The 19555-nt window shown below is 56.2% G+C and overlaps 9 protein-coding genes across 9 annotated transcripts; 5 read left to right on the forward strand and 4 right to left on the reverse strand.

Moving 5' to 3' along the window:
• Positions 1-1655, reverse strand: N657DRAFT_657404 (MFS general substrate transporter; the record flags this gene model as incomplete). Its single annotated transcript, XM_062794809.1, has 3 exons — positions 1-162; positions 247-388; positions 451-1655. 3 exons carry the CDS (start codon positions 1653-1655, stop codon positions 1-3), a joined length of 1509 nt encoding a protein of 502 aa, XP_062645645.1.
• A 1502-nt stretch (positions 1656-3157) lies between these two features.
• Positions 3158-3984, forward strand: N657DRAFT_100199 (uncharacterized protein). Its single transcript, XM_062785716.1, has 2 exons — positions 3158-3430; positions 3501-3984. Exon 2 carries the CDS (start codon positions 3527-3529, stop codon positions 3914-3916), a length of 390 nt encoding a protein of 129 aa, XP_062645646.1. The 5' UTR covers positions 3158-3430; positions 3501-3526; the 3' UTR covers positions 3917-3984.
• A 746-nt stretch (positions 3985-4730) lies between these two features.
• On the forward strand, positions 4731-6476 carry N657DRAFT_576529 (uncharacterized protein; the record flags this gene model as incomplete). Its single annotated transcript, XM_062789183.1, has 4 exons — positions 4731-4882; positions 4941-5181; positions 5237-5374; positions 5427-6476. The coding sequence occupies 4 exons, from the start codon at positions 4731-4733 to the stop codon at positions 6474-6476; spliced, it is 1581 nt and encodes a 526-aa protein (XP_062645647.1).
• A 2108-nt stretch (positions 6477-8584) lies between these two features.
• On the reverse strand, positions 8585-9384 carry N657DRAFT_100220 (uncharacterized protein). Its single transcript, XM_062785717.1, has one exon. It carries the CDS (start codon positions 9323-9325, stop codon positions 8876-8878), a length of 450 nt encoding a protein of 149 aa, XP_062645648.1. The 5' UTR covers positions 9326-9384; the 3' UTR covers positions 8585-8875.
• Positions 9385-9649: 265 nt separating this feature from the next.
• Positions 9650-11282, forward strand: N657DRAFT_665149 (carbohydrate-binding module family 1 protein). The gene is made up of 3 exons (XM_062795277.1): positions 9650-10100; positions 10175-10813; positions 10875-11282. The coding sequence occupies exons 1-3, from the start codon at positions 9956-9958 to the stop codon at positions 11138-11140; spliced, it is 1050 nt and encodes a 349-aa protein (XP_062645649.1). The 5' UTR covers positions 9650-9955; the 3' UTR covers positions 11141-11282.
• A 997-nt stretch (positions 11283-12279) lies between these two features.
• N657DRAFT_622335 (uncharacterized protein) lies at positions 12280-13342 on the reverse strand. Its single transcript, XM_062790647.1, has 2 exons — positions 13282-13342; positions 12280-13222 (listed from the first exon to the last, which is right to left on the reverse strand). The coding sequence occupies exon 2, from the start codon at positions 13073-13075 to the stop codon at positions 12752-12754; it is 324 nt and encodes a 107-aa protein (XP_062645650.1). The 5' UTR covers positions 13076-13222; positions 13282-13342; the 3' UTR covers positions 12280-12751.
• A 688-nt stretch (positions 13343-14030) lies between these two features.
• N657DRAFT_635346 (putative phosphoglycerate mutase) lies at positions 14031-15023 on the reverse strand (the record flags this gene model as incomplete). The annotated part of the gene is made up of 2 exons (XM_062791338.1): positions 14031-14624; positions 14715-15023. The coding sequence occupies 2 exons, from the start codon at positions 15021-15023 to the stop codon at positions 14031-14033; spliced, it is 903 nt and encodes a 300-aa protein (XP_062645651.1).
• Positions 15024-15227: 204 nt separating this feature from the next.
• N657DRAFT_647367 (HET-domain-containing protein) lies at positions 15228-17626 on the forward strand. The gene has a single exon (XM_062793294.1). The coding sequence runs from the start codon at positions 15278-15280 to the stop codon at positions 17339-17341; it is 2064 nt and encodes a 687-aa protein (XP_062645652.1). The 5' UTR covers positions 15228-15277; the 3' UTR covers positions 17342-17626.
• A 419-nt stretch (positions 17627-18045) lies between these two features.
• N657DRAFT_698317 (uncharacterized protein) lies at positions 18046-19291 on the forward strand (the record flags this gene model as incomplete). Its single annotated transcript, XM_062797332.1, has 2 exons — positions 18046-18480; positions 18560-19291. Coding segments are annotated over 2 exons (1167 nt in total), but the record flags the coding sequence as incomplete, so codon positions are not given.
• Positions 19292-19555: the final 264 nt, after the last annotated feature.

Here is a 19555-nt window from a genome sequence, read left to right on the forward strand (position 1 = left end):
TTAAACAACATCCTTATTCAGCACCGTGACATCCCTCGCAGGCTTGATATCCTCGACCGTCTCATCACTGAACTTCAGATCCTCCTCCAGCGAGACAGTGTCCTGAATGCGGAGGAAGATGACCGGAGCGGCAATGACAAGTGCACCGGCGACCAGACCCCACTGCGATTCCAAGTCAGTCAGCCGTCAGATTCGCGCTGAGTTGGGGCATGTTCATTGCATTGCAGGGAGAAAAGGGAAACGTACAGTGGCACCGAACATGGTATCAAAGGGCGTCTTGAGGCCGTCCAAGCGCCAAAAGACAGCGGCACCGGCCGACTGGATGCCCTTGTAGAAGCCCGTGAGGTTGGCAGCCTTGCGGCCCGAGTTGCTGAGGGCGCCCATGTACCTGTTTGCGCGTCAATGCCGTCACGCGCAACCAGCAAAGTCAGGCGGGGTTAAACCACGTACCAGTAGATGCAAGTCTGCCACGCGGCATCATAGAAGCCGTAAAACATGTACAAGAACAGGGGGCCGACGAACAGCTCCCCGCCATCGGTCCAGTCGACGCGCCTGTATGTCGAGTCCTTGGCCTCCACAACCTCGCGAGACACCTGCTTCTTCTGCCAGGCGTAGCCGCCGCCCCAAATGGCAAAGCTAAAGACAAACAGCACGACAAAGCTGACCTTCGCCCGGACGGACCGGCGGACGTTGGGGAAGTCGAGGGCGTAGCCAAAGATGACTGCGGCAATGATCTGGGCGACCCAGTAGAGCAGGTTGTTGAGGGTGCGGGTGCGGGTGTTGAAGTGGGCGCCGTTCATGTCGTTCATCTGGTACGTGTAGAAGACGTTGGAGGCGAAGAACATGGGGAACAGCAGGACAACCCAGGGGGACGACGTGATGGTCTCGAAGAGGCCGATGATCTCGGTCTTCCAGCTCGGGTTCTTCATGAGGATGACCTTGCTGCCATCGTCGCGGCGGACCCGGTCGGCATTGCAGAGGGCGAGCGAGAGCACGGCGCCGATGATCATGAGCACCATGAAGCCGACGTAGGTGCCGTCCGTGACGTTGGTGGCGCCCGTGGCGTTAACATTTTGGCCGAGGGGCACCAAAGAGCCAATGACGGCGCCCATGTTGAAAATGATCCAAAAGTACGAAATGTAGCGGCCCTTCTTGTCCTCCTCAGGGTAGCTCATCATAATGGTGCCCTGGGCGGTCCACAGTAGGCCGGCGCAGACACCGAGGAAAGCACCGGCAAATACGACAAAGCCATGGTTTTGGGTGTGGTTGTAGCACAGGAAGCTGGCGGTGTAGATGCAGTAGCCGAGGCCGCCGAATGCCATGGTCGCCCTGACGCCGAGCATGTTGGCGATTGTGCCCGAGAAGAAGCCGACGACGGCAAATGTCGAGTACAGGGCTGTGCTGGCGTCGTTCTGGGCCGTCGCGTCCACCTGTCCACCACCGCCAAGACCGCCCAGCGCGTTGTACATGCCGGGGCACATGAAGCACACCATGGCGACCATGAGCAACTGGATGATGGGCGATGCATACCAGACTTCCTTCCTTCCAAGTTTGAACCCTTTGTACATCCATCCGGGTGGTCGTTGGATCGGCCCGGCGGCGTGTGACTCCAACTCCGGCGCCTCCATAGCGGGGCCCTGTTTCTCGTCGGCCATGCTTGGTTCGGGTTGCCGAGTGCGGCTGCTTCAGAAGGGATCGAGGGCTTGTTCAAAGACACCGTCGAAGGCGTGGACAGCGAGTCGAAACCGTTGGACCGGGTCGCGCGTGGAGAAGGACGTGAGCGAGAGGAAGGCTAGGAGTTGACCGGGAGAGCGATCCACGGCAGATATAAAACAAAGATCAGAAGTTCCTGCAGGGTTCGTGGTCGGCAAGGCTAACGTTTAAAGCTTGGCCAGGCCAGGGAGGGGCAGATCCTCTGACAAGAGGATTGGTTGGCGGCAAGAACCCCTGAGGAAACGGTGAAGGGCACGGTGCACGACGGATGCAACGCTGCAGCGCGCAAGCTCGTGTGGTCAAATGGCGGGCCCGGCAAACGTAGCAACGGCTTCCAGGATCGTGGCATGTGCTGCTGGTTCCCTATCTTTTGGGCCGCAGCTGAGCGATTGCCAATGCAAATCCGAACCTCGAAGCTAGATGACTGCGGGGAACCTGGAAGGTGTGGGAGTTGGGAACCCGAGCATGGAGCGGCTGTCAGCCGAAAACGAAGAGGCAGTGCGAGTCAGCGATCTGCTTCGGACGCTGTCTGGAATGCCAGGTTTGTGACGGAAACGAATTTCAGTCTATTTTTGCACTTGGGCAAATCCCCCCATTTGCTTGCGATAGGGCTCGTCAAATGATATGTGAGCAGCAATCGGGATTGGGACCGGACCGAATTGAATTCCTGGGGGCCAGGCTTGATTGGCGACACCGACTCTGTTCCGATTGCTTTCCCCAGACTCGAGCCGATCATTAGACGGATGCTGAGGGCCGTCGGAGAGCGTTGATTGGATATCAACGACCTGGATCTTCACTTTGGGAAGGAGCTCGCAATAGGTGGGGCCAGAGCTCAGGCCATCCTCTCCACAATCCACATGACCCATCCAAAAGCCAAGACCGGCGGAGACAGGAGTCAGGCTGGTCTTGTCTCGTTCATGTAACGTTTCCTACGTGCAGGCACCACCACCCCAAAGTTCCCTTGCGACCAGAGATATCGCACTCTCTTCCAGCTCGGAATTGGCAGCCACAGCTGGCAATAGTAGCTCTGCGCAGTGGTAGGCTGTTTGTATCATCTGTTGGCGGCTAACACTCAGATCACACTCAATTCCGGCTGCGACTAGAGACAGGCATCGACTGGCCATCAGCTGAACACGAGCATCCATCTACGTCAAACACCAGGCGTCCGGTTACTGGTTAGCTTGCTATGTCATGGTTACACGGCCGGTCAACTTGAGGATGTCCCGGTCAAGCTCGTGTTCCTGGCCGCGGATTGATAGGACATACGGAGGATACAGTTGATGTGTTTTATCTTTAAACTCCGCAGCCGCCTGCTTATCTGTGGCAACACCAAGAAGATTTGAGAGGTGACAAACCAGGTTACCGGGTCCCTCGGCTAGACCAAGGTTTAGTATGTACCCAGTATGGCATGAAACATCACGGCTGAGGCCCGTAACAGGGGCAATAGCTTATGCAGCCTGTGGGAGTGATGTTACTTCTGAGGCCGGCCATCGCCCAGACCCTACCGGTCCCAATGACCAGCCCGCCAACTGACTAGCTGATGCCACCGCCCGCTGCCGCTCACCCGATACCACCTTCGATGCCTCGTTTCGCTTGTGGCTCCTACCGTCCTTCAACCGGGCTGTCGGTTCCCCAAATTTGGGCCTGCCGCTAGACTCTTTATCGACCTCCCAGGGGCAGTGTCCAATGCACACAACTGCCATGCAATGGTTCTCAGGTTGATAGTCGCCGCCAACCCTGTCCCAATTCTAACCGCGCCGAACTGGTCTTGCCTAACGCGACTGTAGCACGAGTCTGAACCCCGGACCAAGCAATGATCATTCGTACCATACTGCTGGCCACGCCGGGTACGGAGACGAGTGCGGCTCAGCTTGGCTCGTGGGTCCTTTGTCCGAACCTCCCATTCGCAAGCCAAGGCCGAACCCGAGCCCGGGGAGGGGTGGGGACGAAAGGCACGCGACCACGGCCACCTCAACCCGGGCCGCATCAAGAAGGTAAGTACCCCGGGATCGGAACTACAGTACGGATACAGACCGCTTGTCCGCACGCAGGGCCGTGTCCCTGCTCATGCCCGAGTCGCCCGAGTTGCTCATCCGCGGGGCTGCCCGGCAACCACCGCCCCCGGGCGTCCATGCGACCGCTCCCGCAACGCCAGCTTGTGGGCACGGCGTCTCCTGTGATTGGAAGACGGTTGCGTCGATAACAGTCGCTGACAGAATTCACGGGGGATAGATTTAGCACATAGTCACTCGATCGAACTTCGAGACGACACGATGGAAGACCTTCATTTTCGCCAAAGATTCGAGCTCTGAAGATAGGCCGGTCTTCGCAAGCTGAGGTCATACGCAGTGATAGCTGACTGCCGTCGCGGCGCGTTGAGGCTGGCTCCACTGCTCCGAGTCAGCAATAGCCGAGTTTGAAAATCTCGGCGCGGCTGAACGGAGCCTTTGCTTGCCCTGACCGCCTGCCGTTCTTAGGGGTCTGGCTCCGCAGCTGGCCAGCGAGAGACTTTTATTGGACGGACGTGGCATAAACCCTGAATGACATCACTGTCTTTTTGCAGCTTATGCCTGGCGTTTTTCGAGATGTTCGGCAGTAGACACCAGAAAAAGACGAATAGCAAAAATCGAGAGAGGTCTCTATCACTCCAGTGGCGTCTCATGAGGTGCGCAATTATGGCCTCAGTTTAGCTTTTAAAGGGTCGCATTTGCGCATCTAAGCATGGCGGTGGATGTTATGCGGGGATTCCGCGCCTGCCGTGGAATGACCTGACTGGGGATGGTGGTCCCGAACCGGGGATGGCCAGTCATCAGGCCGCTGAGATCAACAATTTAAGTTGACCCAACCGCCGCAGAGATTGTTGGAGTCTTGTTCTCGAAACCTCTGCTTCTTCTTGGACGGTCGTCAGCTTGGACCCCTTGTGCCCCCTCTCCCGTCCCGCTGTCTTTCTAGGTTCCCTTCTCTTGTCTCTTGTCTCTCGTCGACCCCTTCTGCCCTCCGGGACCATAATTCTCAACATGGCCTCGCCAATCGCGTCGGCTGCGCTCAAGGCGCGCATCAAGCGCCCCTCGATGCTGAAGAAGCTGTGCCATCCCGAGGATCTCATGCAGCACTTTCCCAATGGCGCCTACCTCGGCTGGTCCGGCTTCACGGGCGTCGGCTACCCCAAGTAAGGCTCTCTCAGACCTCACTATCGAGTAACAACTAACCACTTTCCCGGTGCACAGGAGAATGCCCACCTTCCTCGCAGACCACGTCGAGAAGAACAACCTACAAGGCAAACTGCGGTACACCCTGTTCGTCGGTGCCTCGTCGGGTGCTGAGACCGAGAACCGTTGGGCTGCCCTGGACATGATCGAGAGGCGGTCTCCCCACCAAGTCGGCAAGAACATCTCCAAGGGAATCAATGAGGGCCGCATCAAGTTCTTCGACAAGCATCTGTCCATGTTCCCCGTAGACCTGGTATACGTAGGGCACACCCAGGCTGTGGTCACCTGGTGGGCAGCTTAGTAACGGCAACTAGGGCTTCTACACCAAGGACAGGCCAAAGAACAAGATCGACGTCGCAGTCGTTGAGGCGACCGAGATCAAGGAGGACGGAAGCATCGTTCCCGGCGCCTCGGTCGGCGCGACACCAGAGCTCCTCCAGCTCGCCGACAAGGTAGGCAGGATGAGACCAACGAAACGGCGGTTTACTATGGCTGACGAACCAGATTATTATCGAGGTCAACACGGCGCTGCCAAACTTCGACGGCCTGCACGACATCACCATGACTGACCTGCCGCCGCGTCGGAAGCCATACCTCATCACCCAAGTCGAGGACCGCATCGGCACGAACTCAATCCCCATCGACCCCGAGAAGGTCGTCGGCATCCTCGAGTCCGACTATCAAGACCAGACCCTCCCCAACAGCCCGGCCGATGAGACGTCACAGAAGATTGCCTCGCATCTGATCGAGTTCTTTGAGCACGAGGTCAAGCACGGCCGCCTGCCCGCCAACCTGCTTCCGCTGCAGTCGGGCATCGGCAACATCGCCAACGCCGTCATCGGCGGTTTGGACAATTCCAATTTCCGCAATCTCAAGGTCTGGACCGAGGTCATTCAGGACACCTTCCTCGACCTCTTCGACTCGGGCCGCCTCGACTTTGCGACCGCCACCTCGGTCCGCTTTTCACCCGATGGGTTCAAGCGCTTCTACAACAACTGGGAGCACTACCACAACAAGCTCCTCCTCCGCTCGCAGCAGGTGTCCAACTCGCCCGAGATCATCCGCCGCCTGGGCGTCATCGGCATGAACACACCCGTCGAGGTCGACATCTACGCCCACGCGAACTCGACCTGCGTCATGGGCAGCCGCATGCTTAACGGCCTGGGCGGCTCGGCCGACTTTCTGCGCTCGGCAAAGTACTCCATCATGCACACCCCGTCCACCCGCCCGAGCAAGACGGACCCGCATGGCGTCAGCTGCATCGTGCCCATGTGCACGCACGTCGACCAGACTGAGCACGACCTGGATATCATTGTGACGGAGAACGGCTTGGCTGATGTTCGGGGTCTAAGCCCCCGCGAGAGGGCCCGCGTTATCATTGATAAGTGCGCGCACGAGGTGTACAGGCCGATCCTGAGGGCGTACTTTGAGAAGGCGGAGAGCGAGTGCCTGCGCAAGGGTATGGGCCATGAGCCGCACCTGCTGTGGAACGCGTTTGATATGCATCGCGCGCTGAGTGAGGAGGGCAGTATGCGCAAGGTCAAGCTGTGGTAAGGGTGAGGTGACAGGCGGATTCTTTGTGGTTTTCTCCGGTCTAAATTAGCGATCTTGTTCGGGTACGTGTAACCTCATCTGCTAGGCGGGCGTTGATGTGGAAGTAGAGTACACAAAACGGTGCATAGAATGGACTGCATAACTAGTGTTGATGTTAAAGCATTTCCTCACCAAAGCATTCCCCTAGTTGTCTTCACTTTAAACCCAGGGATCGTATTCTCGCGTCCTTTGACCTGGGTTCTAACTTCTCCGGCATTCTTTCCAGCCTGCGGCTGGCACAGTGGATTGAGATAGACGTCTGCGGTGTGTTCTATACGCGCAGAACGGGATACCCTCCGCTCTACGACGCCGAGGGCACATCCTTGGCTACCTGCTGCCCGACTCGAAGGACGACGTCAGCAAGTTCGACGTGCATTACCTGAGGCTTGGAGAGCCGAGATATCCTGGCAATATCTGTCTGGTTCTCGTCAAGCGTGGTGAGCTGGATGCTACACTCTCACAGTATTGTAGAGTTGAGCTTGGCTTGACTAGAGACGAGTATGCCAAGTGATTTGATGATGCCGAGGTCGGAACTGTCAAATTGTTGTAGAGTAGATTGACAGTGGAGAGCCGCCAGTCTAGAAAGCCGAAGAGGCATCCACGAGAAGACAAAGTTGTCATCAAGCCATTAACATCAAGTTACCCACTTCTAGGGAGTTCCAGCCATCAATGCCATTGCCTATATTCACGCTGTCAGAACTTAGGTACCTGGACTGTACCACAAAAAAGAACAGGATGCGGCAATTCTGGTTTTACCCAAGCAAACACAGATGCGAAGAGCAGCCCTAGAGATAGCGTAGACAGAATCCAAGGAGTACGAGGCAAAAGTAATGACGCCCACCTGGGTATTAAAATCCACCAGATTCACTCAAAAACCGTCAGGCATGGCTGGAAGCATCAGAGACCGCTCCACCATCATAGCTGGACGAGGGTAGACACTTGAGATCGGCCACAACCCAAGATCCGAATGGTCCAGGTTTTCCGCAAACTCACAAAGTCCCTACTACTAACTAGTAATGACCCTGGGCAGGCCGAGGGATGAAAATCCCCGGGAATCGAGCAGACAACGAGGCGTAAATACCCGTTTTGCTCCGTACCTTACTTAGAAATGTATCTAAGATAACCTTCCGAGTCCAACGCCAGTTGTCTTCATCCAAGAGGACGGTCCACTGCGATGTGGCACGCTGTGTCGGCGACGCGGGATATCCCGTAACCTAGCCTACCTAGCAGGTCTCCAGAGACACCTATCGCGCCAATACCCCGTCGGGTCGAGGAGTATGCCGGTGGTTGTATAACCAGGCGGCAGGTATGGTGGAAGAAACGGTCGGAGCTATTGATGTTCGCACATAGCAGGACAAGATATCCATCGCCGTTGACGATCAGGTGGCGATCCGTCAAGGGCGAGGCGGCAAGGGGTATCTTCTAGAATACCATTGTGGAGGCGGCGGCGGCTCCAACCGGCCTCTACGTCCTTGGTAATGTCGGAATTCGCCGCGGTGGGCTGCATCGTCGTGACTCGGACTCGGAGGTCGCAATGAAGGGCGATGTCTCATATTATCGTCTGCATGGACAGCCAGTATACTCTTCGATTGAGAGGAGCTGGATTTAGCAAGGTAAAGTAGGAGGTTGAACTTGTCTTGAGTGCCAGGGAAGGCGGACATAGCTTGCTGTGCGGTGCTCCTGTCTCCCTCGCCGCCATGCCCTCGGCGTTGACCAGGAGGTTCAACCCCTGGGCGAGTCTCCCGCGCGAGCCCAACGAAACCCTGGCCCCGCTCCATCCGCCACAGCCGCCGGGACCCGTCGATGACTAGAAGACGACGAGTGCGACGCCGGCATCAGCATCCTTGGCATCTCACCGGCATACCCTTCCGCCGCCCCCCGCAGCGCCTGCTCTACCCTCGCTCCCACGAAGATAACCAACTTTTCCTTGGACCTCGAGCCCGGCGTCTATTCTAGAACCTTCCACCGCCCCTTTTCTGCCAGGTCAGCGACCAAGGAGCTTGATTAGAGTCGCAAGTGACGAGAGGGGAGGTGCCATGGGCTGGCGCGCATCAGGCATGCTCCAAAAACCGATCCGACTCGCGCCAGTCCCCTATGCAGGCCGGCAGAGCAAAGACGGCCAGGTGTTGTGACTAAGCGTTTTGCCGTAGTAGAAAGGAGTCAAGGCAAACCATGAGAGACTTGAGGTAGCAGAGCGTTTTGAACTTGTGGTTTTGGTATGGGAGACGGGGAGCCCATCCCCGGACCTCGCCTGCCTCGCAGCCTGAAGAACGAGATGGCGTCTCGTGATGGCGGATCGGTTAGGAATCAAGCGTAGGAGGGAGAATTCGACAGATAAGTGGTCGAGGGAGGGTAGTGAGTTAGGAAATACTTAATTCTCTGGCATCAGTCTGTAAAACTTGGTCAAGGTTGCTGTGAGGCGGTATTTGATGTTGGCCATGTCGTGTCAGAATTTCAGATTGAAACACCGGCTGGCTGATGGCGCTGCTGCCACATGTCGGAGTATGATGGAGAAGAAACGATGATGGCAAAGGTGTCAAGTGATTACCCAGAAAACGGAGAAGCATAGGGTGCTTGCGTATAAGAACGCCTGAGCTGCACCACTGGATCCATATCGTTAGTGCTCCAGAAGAGTCCAAACCTCTCGCGTGATTTTTATGGCGTGTATTGCCCTGGGCCTGGACAAGTTCATCGCAAGTTTCCCAAAACGGCGAACGGAAGGGCTTCTCTCCAGTTCTGATTGGCTGACAGAGCCCTTGATTTCTAATGCTGTCGAAAGGGACGGTCGTTGGCTCAGCAGCTCTGAGCATGTTGCCAGTCTAAGTGCCCTTGCGTTGATGTGTTTAATTTAACGCTTGTTCGCCAAAGGAGGCTGAGCGTCGAGTCCGGATGACTGCGCAAATTAATATATCAGACTGCAGTGAGGCGGGATCAAGGAAGTACACCCCATTTTAGCGGAGTCCAAGTTTGCTCCAGTTGTCGATCGAACAAGCTCCCACCAAGCCGCTCAAGCTTTCCTGGCGATCGTCTGGCCTGTGCGCTCGTCCCATCTCATTGGCGCGACTTCCCTGGTTCTCGGGACCAAGACCGTGAGGCTCCACTGAGGGGGGCCTGCTGAAACCAAGGACGAGAACCGAAAAGGGACAGCTTTCAACGTCTCTCCGCTAAACTGCAACTCTGAACGCCATGCTTCCTCCGGACCGCAATCGAAAGCGGGCCGCAATTGCGGTGTTTCGCGCCTGAATTCCAGATTATGTCCACCATGTCGCATCCTTGCAACCAGACAACGGCGCTCGCTTGGCTACAGGACACTCCGAGAGAATGACGACCCGCAGCACCGTGGTGGAGGATACTCAGGCGCTCCCATATAAGAGCAGGGGAGAGTCCCCCGCTTGTTTCGTTTCCTGGCCTTACCGCTCAGCCAACCCCGTCCAGCCAATATGAAATTCTCGCTTCTGTCCGCGCTCGTCGCCAACGCCCTGTCCGTCTCGGCAGGGACCATCCTCTGGGATGGCCGCTTCAACGACCTCACATCGTCAACCGACCTCAACAAGTGGTCGTGGGGAAACCAGGTTGGCCCGTATCGTATGTGGTTTCCACATCAGAGCACCTGGCTAGTTATTGTCACCCAGCATAACCGCATCGCTGACCTTGCCCAGAGTACTACATCCACGGTTCGTCCCCCGTGACGGCCTACGTCAACCTGTCGCCCGACTACAAGAATCCGGCCGACACGGGCTCCAGGCAGGGCGCCAAGATCACTCTCGACAACACGGCCTACTGGAACGGCCAAAACATGCGCCGCACTGAGCTGATTCCCCAGACCACGGCCGCCATCAACAAGGGCAAAGTCTACTACCACTTCTCACTCATGCGCAAGGACACCAACGCACCCGCTACCACCCGCGAGCACCAGATTGCCTTCTTCGAGAGCCACTTTACCGAGCTCAAGTCGGGCTGGTTGTCGGGCGCCCCCGGAGTCTCGGACACGAAGCTGCGCTGGTGCGTCAGCGGCAACACCCAGTGGAGCACCGAGTGGGAGGCCAACGTGTGGCACAACGTCGCCTACGAGATTGACTTTAACGCAAACACGGTCGGCTTCTGGCACTCGACCGGCAGTGAACCCCTGGCCCAGAAGGTCGCCCCTATCAGCGCAAGCACCAGCAGCAACGGCGCCGATTGGCACGTCGGCGTGCTTGAGCTGCCGCGCTCGGGGTACCCGGACACCACCGAGGACTATTACTGGTCTGGCGTCTACATTGAGAGCGGCAGCCTTACCACGTCGGTCGCTGGTCCTGGTGAGCCCTTGCCTAGGCATAGACGGTCTTGCAGGACGGTTTAGCTAATGCAACACAACAGGTTCGGGCCCCGGCGGCAGCTCCAGCAGCACTAGTAGCACGACCAAGACTGTCTCGTCGACAACCCTCAGCACGTCGACCACGACCACGACCAAGGCCCAGAGCACGTCGACGACCAGCACAGCTCCGTCCACCTCCACCCAGCCCAGCGGCTGCACTGCCTCGCACTGGTCCCAGTGCGACGGCATCAACTACACGGGCTGCAAGACGTGCGCTTCTGGGTTCACGTGCAAGTACATCAATGACTGGTTCTCGCAGTGCCTCTAAGGGGTGAGGGAAGAGGGATGAGGGTGGAGTGTTGACGATTGCTGTACATACCTCCCTTTCTTTGTCGATAGTTGTTGCATGCTTGGGATCTAACTATCCAAGCCCTTGATGGTAAATACACACAAAACGTTGGACAGTCAAGTTATTCTTTGGAACTAAAACTCGGACGCTATGGCTCCTGGAAGCAGATATGACGGCTTGATCAAGGCACTTTGAGGGACACCATCGGTCTGGGTTGTGGTTCCCGCCATGGCCCTGCCGCCTCCCACTGTATTGACCTATTCAAGCATGATTGCTCAGATAAGGTAGCCACTCATGTTGAGGATCAACTGAAGGATTGCTCATCGGCCAGCTCAAGATGTTGTGACGGAGTGGTTTGGAGATACGGCTACCCTTCCTTATCTCTACGCCATGTCCCGGTATCATGCACCTGTGATCACCTACGCCCTAACTCATTATGGCATGAGCTGGCGGGCATAAAATATCCAGGACTGGCATAGATTTCTAGCCGGGAGTGAGGGAGGGTGACGTGAAGAGAAAAATGAAGATTGGTCAGGTTGGCATCCACACTCCCTGCCTGCATCCCATCTGCCTGTCCAGAACCCTCCCAGTTCGATCCCAACCCAAGCCAACCCGCAAAGAGAAAAAGAGAAGGGAAAAAAAACTGCAGATAAAATAAAATATAATAAAATGAACGAAAAAACAAAAAGAAACCATGGAAAGGAAACAAGAAAGATCATTGAAAAAAGAAGGGAGGGGAAGAAGAGTCGCTCCTCCCCCGGCCCGAAGTAAAACTCTAGTCTTGGGCAAGGACCCAGGGGTTTCGTAGCCAGCTACGTCCCTGCTACAAGCCTGGGGGCTAGCTGGTGAGCTTTTTGCGAGTCTTACGTGCATCATTGTAAAGCATCTTTACAGTACCTTAGATATGCTGTCCATCGACATATAGTAGACTAATTAGGGGCAATGGTACCTTACCTGTATGTACCTTATATAGCCCCAGAGGCGGAGCGACAGCGCGGTCGCAATGGTACACTGATGCAATGGATAGGAAACCTAATTACGGTATATATTGTTATTCATACACCGCTGTGCCCTAGGGCGTGCCGGACCTTCAACAACTTACTATACAGGAAAACCGCGCCCTCGTGGGCCGGGTGAAAAACCCATATCGACAATCAAGGAAACGATCAGTGTGCGATCCTGCAAATACAAAGTGAGAAGGCCTCTTGGCCTTCGAAGGAAAGGGATATCAGACCGCGAGCTCCAGCTCCAGCCTCCTGGCCAGACTGTACATCGGCAGTTTCCCCGAGTCCATCAGCCAGTCCAGGATCCTCCCCGTTAGCCGTGCAGCTTTGGGACTGATTCCCTGTAGAACAGAATAAATGTCCCTTCGCGTTCTAACCTCGGCTCTCTCCCATCTTCGAGTCAACGGTGGGGCCAAGCACCACATCACAAGGTGTTCGACAGTCTCTCGCCCCTCTCCACACTCGCATATAGGCGTCAGAATCTCTGGGACTCTCCTTTCGAATAAGAAAGCCCGAAGGCCTATGGCCCCGGTTCGAATTTGGATCAACAGTGAACTCTTCGCTCTGCTGAGGCCGTCGTGTCTCCTTAGGGTTTTGTCTTGAAACAGAGTCTCATGCTGGTGGTCAAGGTCGTCTGCGGGCCTCGTTGCTGTCCGGCCGAGACTAAATATACGGAGAGCTGATGCGGGATAAACACGAGGTTAAGAAGTGAAAACAGCAACCGGGCTTCCCAGAATGCCACTCTCGCCACCAGCTCGAAGTCGAAGCTCCCAAATTCGCCAACCTTCTCAAAGCTCCTAGCGGCCTGATACATGCAGTCATTGGCGGAGTATCGAGATTGCGAAGGGAAGTCACAGCAGCTCAGACTTGACGACAAGACGGCGAGGAGTAAGAGCACGGAGTGGCTCATAATGATGCTCTTTCCGGAGTCGTCTGCGTTCCCGTCGAAGATTCAGGCATTGACGCATCTCGGTCGTGTCGTGCACGGATCACCTCTGCGGTTTTTGGAGAGTGAGTCGGCCCCAACGGCCCGTGGCCCCGGAATCTCACGCCCCTCCTGTGGTATTTTGATGAACCCTTCAAAGCTCTTCTAGATAGAAAAGATTACCTACTCACCGTGATTGTCGAATTTTCCTTTGAGCTTCGTCTTCCAGCTCACATAACTCGCCCCAGTGGACGGCCACTGCTTGGTGTCGCTCAGCCCAGAACTGCGAAAAGGGGATTCCATTGCCTGACTTATTTGCACCGATTGGAGTGCGGGATATTCCGTACGAGAAGAAGCCTCGAATACGCACGAGGGCATCGACTTGGAGAATTTTGAATTTTTGCAAGGGAGCACCATCACCAGTTGGCGTTCTAATCGAGGAGCTCGGAGGACCACCGTTTGTACTCGGTCAATTCATCCACGGGCTAAATAATGCAGGCAGGGGCAGGAGATGGCCTGCCGACTAGCCCAGCCAGCCGTGATTGGCTCAGTTACCTTCCGGCGAGGACGAATGATGCGAGGAGAGACGCTTGGGTGTGGGCTCGAGGAGGAGGAGAAGCTTAAGGGGGTTGAGGGTTGTGGTGATGGTGATGATGATGGTAGTGGTGGTGGGGAGGGGAGAAGGAAGCCGAATCTTGCGGAGGCGGACAATGGGGGGTGTTTAGTGCTGGTGTATTGGAGGGAGAAGGGACTGTGTTCAGGAGGTATTACATGAAGTGACAATGGACCCGGAGCCATGTGTGAAGTTATCTTGGGGCACGTGAGCTAATTACAATGCCTCTGTGTTCGTCCGTGCGACGAAGTTCAATTAATTGGGAATTTTCCAGGCTTTAGCCATGGGAACATCAACACTCTTGATAACCGGTGGTCAGACTACCAGTCAGTTCCCCTTAGACTCTCTCGACACCTCTTCAGCCTTGACGAGAAGCGGAATGATAGCCCCTTCACTGACACGAAAGTGGGGTGCTCCCACGACTTCTAGAACTGCCGAGATGGCATATGAGTGAGTCGTGAGCGAGACGAACGTAGATTTGTCATTGGCGAATATGTCCTCCAGGAGTCGCCGTTTTCTTGCAACGTGTTCATCGTTCGTTTCGTATCGGTCCTTCTTCCATAACGTGTCCATCATTTCGAATCCTCGGTCGAGAACGTATTCAGGATACGTTTTTGCAATCCAGGATCGACTGCTTCGCTTGTCGCAAGTGTGGTTCGTAAGCCGCTCCCTCAGCAGCTCCTTAACTACCGGCCGAAGACTTCGCCCATGCTTGGCCATGACTGGCTCGTAAACGAGCTTAGTCGTTTCGAGACAGCGAGCTAGAGGACTGGTGTAGAGCGTTTCCGGCAAAGGCACGCCCAAGACGTCCCACTCGACCCACAGGTTTCCGAGATGGCGGGCGAGACTGCTGCCGTCTTCTGTGAGCTTGGCGTCGACCCAAGTCATTTCACCATCCGCTTCAAGATGAGACCAGTAGCTCTGCAGGAATAAGAACAGTCAGACGCACAGGGCCCGTGGATTGCCTACAGCTGCAGGCATATCAAAGGGGCGAAGGGGTGCAGTACATACGTTCCAAGCTTCTCGTCCCACTTTTGCCATGATGATATTGTGCACACTTAGACCATGGCGCAGGAGGAACAGCAACTTGTAGCACACGCCGTCAGGGCTGTTCCTGTTCAGCCACTCCACTTGCCTGCGAAACCGGGGCCAAGGGGCTTCTCCAGCCAGATGCGCCCCAGGAACGTCATTACTGTTGTAAGTCTTGTCCAACAGGCCAAGGTTGAGCTGGGTTGTGAGCTTGGAATCCGGACACGCCTTGGCCGCCTCGACAGTGTCCACAAAGTAGTCGGGGACATAGGAAAACCGGTATCGGGGCATTGCTGGAGGCATTTGCCGCGTGCAAACTCGACAGCGGACTGAAGGCGGTGGCACACCACTCTACATGCGGGACGAGAATGATTCCTGTCTGTCAAAACCCGATTGCTGCCTGACGCGGCTCTTGTCATCCAATAGGAAGGGACATACTGTACATAAGGTAAGCGAGGCTCTCTGCGCCACTGGCTTTCAGGCCACCGCCCTTCGTCACAACATCGGCGTTGCTCGCGTTTCCACCCGTCCTCCCACTTCAGGAGATGGCAATAGCCGGGAAGGCAGCGGTCTATCAGAGCGACGATCTGCGCCTTGGCCGTCGACAGATACGGCTGCTCTCCATCTCGACCAGTCCGTCGCCGAGCAACGACATTCCCATCGCATGCAGCCTTGATGTCGTGGATTTAGACTGCATATCAGAATTCTACGCGCTGTCATACACTTGGGGCGCGCCGACCGAATATGGCCCACTCAGCACACTGAGCAGCCGTTCGGACTGTCCCATCCTCTGCAACGGCCAGGTGCTATGTGTAACCGCAAACCTCCACAGCTTCCTCCTCCGGGCCCGCCAGTTGCCTGGCCTCGCCCTTCGAAAGTTCTGGATAGATGCCGTATGCGTCAACCAGCGGGACAAGAGAGAGCGAAGCGAGCAGGTCATGCTCATGGCGGACATTTACCGCACAGCCACTGTGGTCGTCTCCTGGCTTGGCGAACAGGACCGTCATACCGAGCCGGGGTTTACATTGCTCGCGGAGCTCAAAGAGGTCTCGGACTACGCGCCGCATCTTCTTAACTATCTCTCCAAGCTATCGCCCGACTCCCATGAGTATGGCGACGACGAGCGGATGGCACTCTTCTCTTGCCGGCAGTTGTGGGTCTCTGTTGCCCACGTTTTCCAGCGGACCTACTTCTCCCGAGCCTGGATCATCCAAGAAGTGGTACTGTCAAGGACTGTCAAGGTCCTCTGCGGGTTGTACGAGCTCGACTGGTCCGTCATTGCCGAGGCATCTCACTTCTTCTCGACCTCGGGTTGGGCGCGACATCTCACCTCCCTCTTCATCGAGTCTGCCAAGCAGGCGCTTCCATGGCAGCAACTCAGCCCCGACGAGCACGCAAACCTTAGATTCCGCTACCAGTCCCCGACAACGCTCCGGTCGACGGCCAAGGAATACAAGAAGAGGAAGCAGCAGGGATATCAGCACCAAAACCGCGCCGATTGGGCCAGGACCCTCGTCTGCAACCTCATCCGGGCTCGCAGCTTCAAGGCCACGGACCCGCGCGACAAGGTGTACGCCTTGCTCGGCCTCGTCCACGAATACGCGCACGACAAGCCCGGCCTGGCCCCGGCGTACGAGCTCTCCGGGGCGCAGGCCCCGGCTGCCGCCTTCACCCGAGCCGCCATCCAGATCCTTGAGGACGGCGACGGCGACCTCCTGCTCCTGTCGTGCGTCGAGGGCGAAAAGTACCAGCAACAAGCCACGGGGCGTCTCCCCTCGTGGGTGCCCGACTGGTCGGCTGAGGCGCCCACGGGCTTGCGCGTGACCGGTTACGGCCGGTACTCGGCCTCGGGCGGCCTGAAGCAGCGCCCGATCGTGGAGCGCGAGAGCCTTACCCTGGGCTTGGTGGGGCTCCGACTGGACCGCGTCACCATGGTGGGCGAGACCAAGCTGGAGGTCTTGCGCGGCGAGCCGTTCCCCGGATGGCTCGAGATAGTCGAGTCGCTCGACACCTTCTACGGCCGGAAGGGCGCCGAACAGCACAAACTCGAAGCCTTTTGGCGGACCCTCATCGTGAACACGGCGGGGTACCCGCCCCGGCTCGTCCCGGACGGTGAGTGCTTGGGCGCGTCCTTCGGCAAATGGTTCCGCGAAACCACTTGCCGTGTCGACGTAGACCGTAACCCGGACGGCCAAGACGGGAACCACAAATGGCACGCCCTGGCGGATCGGTTCCGGCAGTCGTTGAACGACCTATGGGACGCGCAAAGCTGCAGTGCGGCGAGCATGAGCGAGTTTGTGACGCCCTTCTCGTTGAGTCAGCACCTGCGGCTGTTTAGGACGGCCGAGGGATACCTCGGGATCGGGTCCGAGTGTGTTGAAGTCGGGGACTCGGTCTGGATCGTTCCCGGTTCCTGCGTGCCGTTGCTGTTGAGAGGAGTGCAACACCTTGAACTTGAGCAAGGGCAGTCCTCGAGAGATAATAGGCACCGACTGGTCGGCGGGGCATACGTCCATGGTGTCATGGAAGGCGAAGCTGTGTCTCCGTCGGCCAGCGGAATGACTACCGAAGGGATCCAGAACTTAATGGAAACGTTTACGCTTGAATAGGGTAAGAGAGCGACCAGCCACATTGCTGCTGCCACAACCATACTTCGCGATCAATATGCCATGTTGACAAGCACTTGAGATGGGTAATCCATCTATCTCCCGTTTTACTGGGCCCCAAGCAGCAATTATCAAGTGGCCGAAGGTAGTGCAAAGAATGTGGAGGCATACAGAGCATGATGTCTTGTCCTGTCAGTGGAGCCATAACTCGAGTGGTGATGTTGGACAGCCAACAGCCACGAATTTATCGTACCGCAGTAATTGGGCACTAAAAGATAGACAGCAACTCGATTGTTGATGATTTCTGTCTCTCTTATCCCAAAGAACCGTTGCAGGCATTTCCTTGATCCTGAGAATCCTGGTGCTAAGCCACTAGTTATCCTAGACCTGCCCTTCTGACCACCTGCCAAATTCAATAGGTGGTTCTCTAACATATGTTAACTATAGTTAAACGAGCCGATTATACAGATCCGTATAAGCGAGTAGATTAAATTTTCCCTGCCTTGGTTAACTTACTGCTGTCAGATTGACTTAGACCAGATCGTCCACCACTACAACCATGACCGGTTGGGAAAGTCAAATCCATCATCTTGGCTCAGCCCTGGGGCCATATTGGAGTCTGGGCTCGACTGGACCACATGATGTAAGCTGACTTGGACGGATCGAGCGCCAGGCTAATGCAGGCAACGACACAAGGAAATTAAAAAAAAAAAGGGGTCAAACTGGTTGCTTGGAAATTTCTCAATGGCACGCTGCAAACCGAGATCTGGCAGTCCCTGCATCAACGCTTGTCGAGTCCACCATGTTTACTGGGACGACCTTTGAGCACTCAGACGCCGTTCTGGGCGGGTGTGAGGAGTGTCCTGGTCAAGTCGCGGGAATTCAGGGCTGTAGACAGACACTCGCTTCTTTCCGTCGACATGAGGTTCTTTTTTTCACTCAGTGCCCTGTTGCTGGCCTTGTTTTCCGCTTCTCAAGTCAATGCCGAGAGCGAACACGCACATGCTGCCGAGCGCGTCTTTGCCTACTTGCTCTATCGCCTCGAGGCCATGGCTTATCCAAATCTGCCCTTCAACTCCAAGAAAATCTGGGTTGCGACCGACTGCGTCAGGGGCAAAGCTCGGCGGTGCAGCTTCAACGAGGTAAGTCATCGTCATCTAAAGCTTGTTGCGACTGCTATCCCCTGGTTCACTGGCTGATACGCTCTCTCCACGCGACCAGTCCATGACCTGGATTAGCAAAGGCGATAGATCCGGCACGCCAGGCTACTACGAGCTGTCGACTCACAACCTCAGTCCTACCGCCTCCCCCGCAGAGTTGAAGACGGTCATCAACACTCTGACCACCAGGCAAGACCTGCGGGACCTAGTCAAGGACGACTTCTGCGTCGCAAACGTCATTGGGGAAGTTGGAGGGTTCAAAGGGAACGGGTATGCCAAGCTCTATTCTCAAAAGTACGACCAGTTTTCCCTCTACGTCAAGGAGGCCATGGACGAGCTGCCCGAGGGCGATAACAAGGAGGCGGCCAAGAAGGTGTACGGCACTTCCAGGGAGCTGTCGGCCCAGATCATCACGCTGCGGCGCGGGGCCACGTCGGCGAAGCTGTACGAGGAGCTCAAGGGAGTGTTCCCTGAGACGCATCCGAGCAACTATTACAATTACGTCGAGAATGGCGTCACCAAGAGGCGGGATCCCATCAAGTGGGTGACAGTCCAAAAGACATGGGGCACGCACTCCTGGCGCGAGGTGGACCTGGCCGCCACCAAGCAGGCAAACTTGGCGACGCGGACGGCCATCGAAACCGACATCGACAAGCGCATCCAGATGTTCCATGCCGACAACCCCAGGCTGATTACATGGAACCCTACTTACCAGAGGTCCAACCAGAACCACCAGGCGGTTATTGACCACATGAATGAAATGCGCAAGCAGGGCGGTTGGAGCGACTGCTGATGGGCCCTGAGGCACTTATATACATTACACTAGCTTAGGCTACCGACCGTGGGTGAAATATTCTTAACGGGAGGAAAAGAATTGCCAAGAGAGAAAGGAGTTGGCCTGGAAAAGGAGCGCTAGCAGGGCATTTGCTTTACGTCCCTTAGTAATCACAGTCGGGTTTTTGAAGTCCCTTTTAGTTATACTGTCCGTGGTCGACAACCGGATACCTGGAGCCCTGGCCAACATCTTGTCTGTCGTCGGCAGCTGCGTTTCGCCTGT

The sequence above is a fragment of the Parathielavia appendiculata genome, assembly GCF_033297405.1.
Source record: "Parathielavia appendiculata strain CBS 731.68 unplaced genomic scaffold N657scaffold_10, whole genome shotgun sequence".
In the NCBI taxonomy this organism is placed as follows: domain Eukaryota; kingdom Fungi; phylum Ascomycota; class Sordariomycetes; order Sordariales; family Chaetomiaceae; genus Parathielavia; species Parathielavia appendiculata.